The 10,581-nt window shown below is 40.4% G+C and overlaps 1 protein-coding gene across 3 annotated transcripts in view; it reads right to left on the minus strand.

Annotated features, from left to right (window-relative positions):
* lnpk (lunapark, ER junction formation factor) overlaps nucleotides 1-9,889 on the minus strand; it is a 15,400-nt gene extending 5,511 nt beyond the window's left edge. Inside the window, exons 1-15 of one of the 3 annotated variants that reach the window (XM_008290276.1) lie at nucleotides 9,786-9,889; nucleotides 8,246-8,315; nucleotides 7,157-7,198; nucleotides 6,725-6,775; nucleotides 6,506-6,642; nucleotides 6,277-6,335; nucleotides 5,361-5,401; nucleotides 4,998-5,081; nucleotides 4,865-4,916; nucleotides 4,587-4,703; nucleotides 3,896-3,988; nucleotides 2,884-2,989; nucleotides 2,593-2,663; nucleotides 1,503-1,673; nucleotides 272-370 (exon numbers count right to left, since the gene is read on the minus strand). In XM_008290276.1, the coding sequence (XP_008288498.1) occupies nucleotides 272-370; nucleotides 1,503-1,673; nucleotides 2,593-2,663; nucleotides 2,884-2,989; nucleotides 3,896-3,988; nucleotides 4,587-4,703; nucleotides 4,865-4,916; nucleotides 4,998-5,081; nucleotides 5,361-5,401; nucleotides 6,277-6,335; nucleotides 6,506-6,642; nucleotides 6,725-6,775; nucleotides 7,157-7,198; nucleotides 8,246-8,272 (1,150 nt within the window). In that variant the 5' untranslated portion in view covers nucleotides 8,273-8,315; nucleotides 9,786-9,889. Of the gene's footprint in view, nucleotides 1-271; nucleotides 371-1,502; nucleotides 1,674-2,592; nucleotides 2,664-2,883; nucleotides 2,990-3,895; nucleotides 4,007-4,586; nucleotides 4,704-4,864; nucleotides 4,917-4,997; nucleotides 5,082-5,360; nucleotides 5,402-6,276; nucleotides 6,336-6,505; nucleotides 6,643-6,724; nucleotides 6,776-7,156; nucleotides 7,199-8,245; nucleotides 8,316-9,785 lie in introns of all 3 variants that reach the window. The other 2 variants (XM_008290275.1, XM_008290277.1) reach the window with 2 other exon arrangements.
* Between the last annotated feature and the right edge of the window lie 692 nt (nucleotides 9,890-10,581).

Consider the following 10,581-nt stretch of genomic DNA (forward strand, 5'->3'; position numbering starts at 1 on the left):
GGTTCTGGTTAAATCTGTGACGGTAAATCAGACTGAGCTGATCAGTGATCGATAGAAACACTGATGGTTATTAAAAGGTGAGTTAAAGTCTCTGAACAGGATTAAATATATCTGAGCCCTGTTTAACCCACATCTGGAGCAGTTCCTCAGGATTAGAGCTGATCGGGCTCTACAGCGTTATTGATTCAGAGAAAATGGACCCATCGGGAGGCGATCACATCGATCAGAATCAGCTGAGATTACGGGACGGTGCAGAAAGAGAAGGGGGAACCTGGACTCCGCAGAGGTCGGCTCTGGGGGTTCTTTGGACTCTGCTGGATGTGGAAACTGGAGAAACTGTGGACCAAATTCCACGGAGCCGGAGCTTTGGCTAGAGGCAAGATCACACCGTTAAAACCCGCCGGCGCTGATGGAAACACGACAGGATCAGTTCACGCTGCTGCTGTTTGCCACCAAGCATCCGGTGACCCTCTGAACTCCAAAAGCTGCAGCACGTTTGAACGGCGTGTTTTAAAACTGCAGCCACTCTGAACCCCAACACCTGCCAGTGGGTTTGAAAGGCTTGTTATTATTAAAAACTTTAGATTTTCAGCGGACTTTGAAGCACTCATCTGTGACGTACAGCTTCATCAGGAAACTTTTCTAAATCTAACCTTAATAAAAAATTTCATTAAAATCGTCTTATTCTACATGTCTTGTTCAAAAATCTGTCAAAAATGAACCTTTTGTATTAACAAGAGTCTGCAAAAAAATAAAAATTGTGCAGCTCTCGACTCAACCATAAAGCCATCAGTCACTCAGCTGCAACAAAAAGTCAGGAGGCAAAAATTATGGGACTTTTTGGCTTAACGGCCGCAGAGTTTATTCTGAGCCGAGAGGAAACAAATGAAAAATGTAAATAGTTAAATATCTCCAATCTGTAGAGTTGCCGTTTATTTCAGTTACTGTAAAATGTAAAAATGTAAAAAGTCAGAAGTTCAACAGAAACATAAAGTCCTGCAGCAGAACGATGGAAACCAGAGAGAAATGCAAGGAAAAAAAATGGTGAAAAGTAAAACTGAGGGTTGAATTTCTACAAAAAAACAGAGTTCAGCAGGTTAAAGGTTTACAAAAAGCAAAGGTCTTGTTGAGTTTATCTTTCATGTCGGTTGTGAATTTATAAAAAGGTATTTATTCCACAAACTGCTGCTCGGAGTTCAGAGGGTTAAACTCGGGTCACTAACAGCTACACAGGATTAAAGCAGCATCACTGAAGCAGAATCACACATTAACACAGGAGGTAGTTTGTTAGGACGCAGAGTCAGCAACACAAAGGTGTGAGTCCGAGAACGAGGAGCCTCTTGATGTCTGAAGCAGCTTCTCTTTAACTTAACTCATCTCCTGTCTGGTCTCGTGTTGCTTCACGTGTGTTTGTTCAGTTTTATCAGATGTTCTCTGTTCAGACCTCAGGAGGCTCGTTGTGTTTGGTTCGTGTGTCTTTGTGTGTCTTTGTGTTGCGGTACCTCCAGAGGGGGGCGCGCTCTCCTCCGTGTCCGTCCCAGAGCGGTGCGACGGTCCCGGGGAGCGCGACTCCGCCCTCAGCCTCCTCTCGTAGCTGAACTCTGGAAGTCTGGGAGCCTGAGGACGAGTCTTTCTGGCCGGATTCATGAAGTAGCAGTAGGCACAACGAAAGGCTGCAGGAGGAGAGAAGAATGACACAGGTGCAGGATTTAAACTAGTCTGGTTAATGATCCAGTACCAGTATCATGGTTCTGGACTGGTCCACTTGTACTTCTCAACATGCTTGAAGGAACCTGACAGAGTTACATCAACACAGAAACGCATCCAAGAGTCTCAACTTTGGGAGAAAAATGAGCGACTGAAAGGAGTTTTTTAAGAATAAAACCAGCACACTGCGCTGCAAAATATGTTTCTCCTTAACTCTCTGAATTCCGTCGGCTGGTTTTAAATACATGAAATCTTTAAAAAAAACAAAAATTACAAAAATCCACAAACCGAAAAAACAGGAAGAATCATCTGATTTTCAACTTTCCGACGGTCTTTGAATGCATCATGAGTGACTGTCTTCAAGAAAGTTAATTAAATCTGTGACAACTTCTGAATCATCTGAAGCTCAGAAAGCACTGCTGGGTTTGAAAGGCTTGTTATATGTTTAAAAAAAAACATCAAAATTACAGCTTATCAGCCAGAAACTGTGAAAAAAACAGAAAAGAATCATCAGGTTTTATCTTCCTGACAGTCCTTGAGCTCTACTCATTTATAACGCGGCATTTGATCAGAAAATAATCCAAATCTAAGCTTCGGATCGTCATTATTTCATTGAAATTAATTTAATCTTTGGCTCGTTCAAAAATTCATCAAAAACAAACCTTTTGCTGAAACCAGATTCTGTGAAAAACTAAATATTCTGTTTTCTCCTGTGCAGCTGTGAAAGGACTCGGCCGTGACCGACTGTGATGACGTGACAACAGTTCAGAGTAAAACTGTAAATAGCTAAATATCAACAGTGCGGAGCCTCCATGTGTTCCAGTGTTGGTGACATCTTAGAAACATGCTGCAAAACATTTTAAAAACTGAACTTTCTGATCTTACCCAGATACTCAAACTCCTCTTTCAGAGCCATGCCGTTATGAGAGAAACACTGCTGGCAGACGAGAGCGTATCTGGAGGAAACAAGGACAGAAACAGTCTGTAAGATGAATCCTAAGACGATGGTCTCTGCAGGAGGAAGTCAGTCCGAGTTCAGCCTCCTCAACCAGCAGGAGTTGTTTTCTTGATGTGAGAAACTGTCCTTCTGCTGGCCGAGTTTGTCAGTAAATGTGATGGCTTTAACGTTTCCACTGCAGTAACAGCAGCAGCAACAGGCAGAGGAGTTCTGTTCACCTGTTCTGGGGTCCGTCGCCCACCAGGTACTCGATGACTCTGTCCATAGCTCCTCTGTCTTTGGGAAGGATGGGTCTCGCTAGAGGAGGACCTGGAGGATGTAGACCTGCACAGAGTCCACAGACAGGAGTTAGTACAGACATAGACGGAGTCTCTGCGCCGCTTTTATATAGAAGACTTTAATAATAACGATGGGATTTCTTGAAATATACATATCTAGATGTGAATTCTTACATGCCAGTTCACAGGGTGTTACTGCATTTTGACAGGCTCAATACAACACACTTTGACTGGTGATTAATAAAACCAGAAACCAGCTACTGCACATTTTTCACATACAAACATTTAGAGAAATTAAAGATCAGTATCTGGGCCAATCAAGATATTTTTTAACTGATCGGTATCAGCATTAACCTTGAAGAAAAGCTCTCTCATCTTGTTTGAACCACTGTTGTATGTACAGCAAAATGATGATAAACCTTATTTGATTTAATAAAGGCAAAGTACAACTTGTGGCTGGACTCTAGTGATGTTAATTTTTAATAATTTTTTGTTCACTAATTTGTCAGTCAATTATGATTAAATGACAACAGAATTTGAGCCCAGTGCACATTTGTCCTGGTTGATTCCAGTTTGTCTTCATCACCTGAGCTCTGGTTGGAGGTCATTAACCTCCACTTTAGTCTCTGTCATGGTGCTGTTGCTGCCACAATGTTCTCCTGATCACCTCATTAAAATACAAGAATGTCCTTCAAAACATTAATTAAAGTTCTGTCTTAAGAACCAGCTTGGATGTAGAAATGCACTTTTATCCCTAATGTGTTGTAGAACTGTTCAGTTGTCAAACAGACTGATTTTAATCCCTTTAATGTTCTTGAAGTGTGTAATTTTTCAGAAAACGTCATCAGATTAGAACTCTGTATGAGCAGATACCAAATAAATGACTAGAATCAGATCGTTGACTAGATAATCTTGGTGTGGACATCCCTACAGGCCAAGCGTTCCGACCTACCTACGCCAGGTATCGGGGAGCAGGGCGTCCTGGGTGCTGCCCCCTGCAGGATGGAGGCAGACAGAGCGGATCTCTCCGGAGGTCCTCCTGGAGCTGAGAGAGGAACAGGTTCTGTTGGAAGAGCAACACGAGACAAAGACACAACTGACGTCTGAAGGAGCTAAGTCAAAGACAGCTGACGAGCTCTTCCTCTCAGCTGCCTCCGACTTGGAGCTTCGCCAGAGAAAACCTGCATTTACTGACAATCTGTGTGATTCCATCTGAGTCATCAGAGCCTTCTGCTCATCGACAATCTCTCAGTGGCTTCAAACGTTTTCATCATAACTACAGATATTTAAAATGGTGTTTGTAAAACTTATATCGATTCGTTTCCAGGTGAATTTCTTTTTTAAATTGCTGTTCGACAAATTTCAATATGAGAAAAAACCTGCTGAAAGTGAGCTGACGGGCAATTTGTACAAAATGTATCCCAGAAATTACTTGATGTGTGAAGCTAAAATATCACAAATGTCTCCACAAACACACATAATTTATGCTACAATCAAGAGATCAGAAATCAGAGACAGTCAAGGAGCAGAAGATGTTTTATAGATTTGATGATCTGAATGAAGATGGACTGACTTGTGTGTGATATTTCTTTTCTTCTTCAGAGTTTACCTGCCTGTCTACAGGTGAGCTTTCTGTTTCTTACCCACAGGTGTCCCTCCTGGCCCCATCATGGGTCGAGCTCCGGGTGTAGGAGTCATTCCCATGGCGACTGGTGTTCCCATTGGCATCGGCCTCATCGGCATCCCTCTCTGACGAATCTCTGCACGGAAGAAACACATTCTTACTGGAATCTGTTGTTGTTGTTGAGGCAAGAATCTGACGTGTTCGTCCTTTTACTGTTGTATTGTCTGACAAGAACTCTCTTTTTGTGGCTCTGGTCTGAACACAGTCAAATATCACTTCATCAGGTTGATGTCGTACCTTGTCCTGGTCTGGGAGTCATCTGGGCACGCACCGGAGTCGACTCCAGCTCCTACAGCACAACAGAGACACAATTAAAGATAACACTGAACAGACGAACGGATGAAACGAAAGTCACGACAGCAGCACTCACAGCTTTCTTTTTGGCTTCAGGATCGAAGCGTTCCAGGATCAGTTTGGCATTTTTGTACGTCTCTGTTTCCATCACCTCCTCCAGCTGCAAACACAAACCGCAGAGACTTAGAACATGGAAAATCAGTTCCAGTTCTGTGGTTAAACAAGAAGACACATTGTGAACAAACAGCAAGAGAGATTCTTCTTGAACTATCAAAACCAGGAAGCTAAAAGAACAAACTAAAGGTTTGTGAGCTTGGTGAACGGCAACACACATGCACCCATGACAAAAAAATATTTCAAAACAACTTTGCATGATTCAAAAGTTTCCACAACATCAACACTCTGCACAAATAAATCACTGACGGATTAGAAAACTTACAATCTTCTTTTTGGCAGCCTTCAAGTCTTCAAGTTTGTCATCTGAAAAAAACAAAGCAAAGCAGAGATAAGTTCATCCGGTTTCATTTTCATCCATCTCTGCTCCTAAAACCTGCTACTTAAAATTCATTCTGAAAAGGTCTGTGTGTTTAAGACATTATAAAGTTACTAAGTTTGAATTTTATTCTTGTACTACTTTCATTTTTATTCTTTTTTTTAATTCTAAGGTCATGATAAATTCAACTCTATGAACCCCCAAACACATCTGTGGTTTGAAATGCTTTCTATTTTAGAAACTAGAAGAAATTAGGGGGAAAAAATTACACTATTTATAAGCCAAATACTGTGAAAGAGAAAACATTATTCATGGGTTTTTAACTTTGCAGCAGTTCTTGAGCTTCTCATCTGTTGCATTGGAGAATAAAAAGCTAATACAAGGCTAAAATTGTTATATTTAACCAAAATCTATTAATTACACGTCTTATTTTTTTCAAAATTTGCCAAAAAGTAAATTACTTGCTCTAACCAGATTCTGTAAAACACAAAAATTCTGCGCTCTGCATCACAACAGTGAAGCTATCAATGACTCAGCCGTGATCAACAGTCACTAGAAAAAAAAAAATCAACGTCTTTTCGGTTAAACTGCAGGCAGTGACACAAGTCTGGAAACTAATTCAAATATAGTAAACAGCAAAGAGTCTATGTTTCATTTTCTAGTGTTGGTAACAGCTGTGGGATCTCAGAATGTGTTGGATATGTTGATTCCAGGTTTTCTTCAACTTTGGTAAAATAAATAATCAATGTAATTTAAGAAAACATTGATGGTTGAAATGCTTTTTTTTTAAGCCAACAAAAGCCTAAAAATGATAAATATAGTTGTAGCCTGACGGACAGAAGAGGACTGACGGACAACTTACTATTTCTCTCAGTGCGTTTGGAAAACAGGAAAATCAGTAATTTCCTGATGAACCAGACGCTGCAGAACAGAAAGACGAGAATCAGATTCAAACTAACACACTCTTTTACTCTGTAAAACTTCTCACGTTCAGAGAGAAAATCAAATAAAACGCAAACAAAGGAACTCGGGTATGAAAACAGGTGTCTGGATCAAACATGTGCGCTGTGCAGAAGGCTGTAGAGACTTACAGTACAGGGTACAGGAAGAAGGGCAGGGCCATGGCTATCCTCTGCAGCCATTGTTCAGGCAGGTAGAGGCAGTAGACGATCAGAGAGGTCAACAGGTAAAGGACAGACGAGTAAATAAGCAACCGGCCGACCCACAGCTGCAGACACAAACACACAAACACAGCAATGAGGGAGAAGTCCAACAGTGTCGCTGCATCCTCAATGTTTTTCTGACTTTACCTTCTGCAGACGCTGGTTCTTGGCTCTGAACTCCTCCAGCTCTTTGATTTCCTACGAAGGAAAGACAGACATTAATCCTCTAAACCACAAAACCCACCAGCAGGTTTGAAAGTTAAAACTGCCAGAACGACACAATTAAACAGCCAGAAACTGTAAAAACAAAAACAACCGTCAGACTGTAACCATCCTTGAACTACTTATCTGTGACCTGCTGTTTCTTTACAAAACTTCTCATGAAGCAGGATTAATGAAATTAACTGGATTATTATATTAATATAATTATATGAAAACATGAGATTTCTGCCTCATGTTCGCCGTTATTTCTATAATCTCATATTTCAGACAGGTCTTCACTCTCTGCAGCCAATAAGGAGTCTAATATGAGTTTGTGGTCATAAATCTTATACATGGAGTTCAGTGTGCAATCAGTACCTTGTCCAGGTTCTCCAGCTGCTCCACTGTGGTCAGCTTCGTCTGGATTAAAGACAAAAACCAGAAAACCGCCATCAGAGCAGCGAACAGATTCACAACTGGCCGATTTACATGCAAACACTCAAACCCTGTTTCTGTAAATACATGTTCACTTGTGTTTTATTACGGCTTCTGTTTGTTGTTGACAGAATATGTGAGCTACATGAGGCTGACAGTAAACCTGCTGACTAATTTCACATTTCTGAGTGAACGGCCGCTGCGTCTCTCTGCTGCTTGCTTCCCTTTGACTTCTCCACTATGTCTAAAAATAGTGCATGAATTTCATCCAGCGTGAGAGCAGAGTTCACCGTGTTCATAGCTGCCATAACCAGAGCGTCTCACGGGACGAGGCGTTTTAGCTCACTGTTCAGGGCTAAAAATAAAACATACACACAGAAACAAGAACAGAAACGAGACACTGCAGCTCTTTGAAATGTGCTCAGATAAAGACTGTTTGTTTCATTTCCTGCTGCTCCTTTAAAAACACTTGGATTCATCATGAAATCACTCAGAATTTAAAGCGTTTACGGTAAATTTTAAGGAATTTTTCCAGACATTTGACGGGCCAGGTAGTGGATTTACCTGCAAGGGTTGGCTGTATGTTTTGGAACACATTTAAAGGTTTTATTAAATGAAAATCCAGTTCTATGATGAGCAACATACTGTGGAACCAAAACCGCTTTTATCTCTTTTGTAAAACCCACTTTTTTTTTTTCTTGCAGTTTGGATTTTACAAATTTTAATTCCTCTTGATCAACTTCTTGTATTTAAGCACACTGTTTAAATTATGACAGCAGCTAATGATTATTTTCTGTTGTTTGGTTGATAAAATATCAGAAAACAGTGACAAATAGTGAGAAATATCTTCAGTTTACTGTCACACAGGAGGAAAGAAACCAGATAATATTCATATTTAAGAAGCTGCAATCACATAATTTTGACTTAATTCCTTTAAAAAACTACTCAAACCAATAATCAAAACGGTTAGTGATTAACTTGACAGCTAATTGATGAATCAGTGCAGCTCTGGTTTCAATCCAACTCTCTTACCTTCCATCGGGACAGCAGGCCTCCCATATCTGTACGTCACAGTCGTCTCCTCTTTGATTTCTTTGGTTCACTGAGGAGCAGAAAGTTTCCGATCAACATGTTTCAGGTTGAGAAAACACACACAATCCTCCCCGTGAGTGACGTTAAGCCCACATATGACACTTATACAACATGACTGCCTACAGAATCACACAAAGGCTGCTGTTGTTGTTGAGGATTTACTGAAGTAATCGGTTCCCACAGCTCCTTATACAAGTTAGAAAACAACACGTATGGGGACAGACACAAAGCTGCAAAGTTGGATTTTTACTGAAAAGTGTGTGACGGAGCTCAAATGAAACAACACAGTCTTTGTCTTGTTTATTTCATCCTGCAGAATCTCTCTGAAGAAACAGATTTGACTGAATACGCTCTCTCATCACCTGACCCAGTCATTTATTACCAAGTATTGCAATACCCTGAGATTACACATGGTACAAATCCACGTTTGTAGTATCTGTCCCAACACAAAGACAGGGTTTCAACAGAAGCAATATATTCTGTGAGTTGCATCACTGTGCGACAGCAGTCAGATTAGTTACGGCTCTACTCTCAAATTATGTTCGCATTTTCATTAACGCTAGATAAGAAAAAAACTATTCATTCTAAGCTCCATGTCCTGTCAAGTGTAATATTACTTCTTACTTTTTTATTTTAGTCATATTTTAGATCATTTGTTTTCATTGTAATACTTAAATCTTATTGCTTCTCTATTAGATGCTGCAGTTATTGTCATATTTTGTTATTTTAGCTTTTTTTCTGGCCAGTATGTCATCTTATACCGATATGTTATGCTCTCATCCCATTACAGTGACTGATGTTTCAGGTTTTTACTGAGGCACAGAAGTCAGAGTTCGGATGTCAACACTCCTGTCAAACAAGTGAGAAAAGATTTCCATACAAGTCTGTAGATAAGCCCAAATTTACAAAGAAAAAAGCACTTACAATGAAAAGAGTTCCCAGGTTTGCTGATGATATGTTTAATGTCTTCACTGTCTCTGACTGATTAGGTTAAGTTTCTCCATTGTGCATTCTTTGTCCACTATTTTCTATGCAGATAGTGAACTAGTGGGGGTTAAAGTCCCTGTGTGGTCACCAGACACAGTTAACTGGCTTCTCATTGAGCCCTCACATTTCAAATTTACAGCTTTTTGCCCACAAATTATTTAATTTCCTATTTAGCATCGTCATAGCCCACAATAACATCACACAGAGTTGATGCTAACGCTAGCTGCCCCATCTAAACACTGAGTCCTTTCACTGTGCTGCCACAATAATAGTGACAGATAATAATAAGTTAGAGGCTGGTAGTGAGCGCAGCTTTATTTTTATTGAAATATTTTATTTGCTGTGAATCAAACTAGACCTCAACCAGAGTTACGTGATGCTAACTGCTACATCCAGCCTGGTTCCCACAGCAGCAGTACCAGCTAACACATCGCGGTCACTTTAAATCACCCGCATTCGGTGTTTTCAGGTTAATGAGTGAATAAAAACTCACATGAGTCGCTGTTCTGCCGCTTCTATCGCCGCTCATTCACTCAGGTTTGCGCTGAAACTAGCAAACAGCGCGCTTTCCCTGCTAGCTGCGCCTCTGCTGACATCTCAACTGACACCGTTTGGCGCTGCGTGGAGACGTCAGCGACGCGGTGACGTCACCCGGGGGTAAAGGTAGACGTATCCCCCAGAGTCCTTTGCGGTGTAGTCTTTACCGCCAACGTGTACTGACCCCCATGTTGGCCACGTCAGAAGATTTTAAACAACTAAATTGTTTTAGATGTTTTTCAAGTAGATTTTTTTTTTTTAAATAGTCTTTTGCTCAAAAAAACTTATTTTACAGCCTTTACATGCTCGTTGTTGCAAAACTGTACAACCGTTGTATGAGGATATACATTTGTAGTAGTGAACAGTAATTTTTGAAAGTACAAAAACACTTACAGAAATTAAATACAAGGATACTGTACGTTTTTTAATGCAATTTCATGCAACCAAAATGTGTTACAGGCCACATCTGAGGTTCAACTGTCTTATCTGGACAATGATAATAAATAGCTGTGACCTTCAGCCTTCAAGCTGAGGTTAGAAAATATTGCACAGAGGAGATGTGGAAACATCTGTTCATCTATGCAGCAAGTAAAGGGGCTATAGGTTACTCCAAAGTAAAACTGCACAAAGACGGCAATGATTCTACAACAAAGAGGCTTAGGAGTGCAAAATAAAACTGAGTTCAGCAACATCACTTCATGTCAAATGATTTGAAACGGTGTTTCTGCATATGAGTGATCATAACCATATAT

Source organism: Stegastes partitus, unplaced genomic scaffold (assembly GCF_000690725.1).
Source record: "Stegastes partitus isolate 25-593 unplaced genomic scaffold, Stegastes_partitus-1.0.2 Scaffold664, whole genome shotgun sequence".
Lineage (NCBI taxonomy): Eukaryota > Metazoa > Chordata > Actinopteri > Pomacentridae > Stegastes > Stegastes partitus.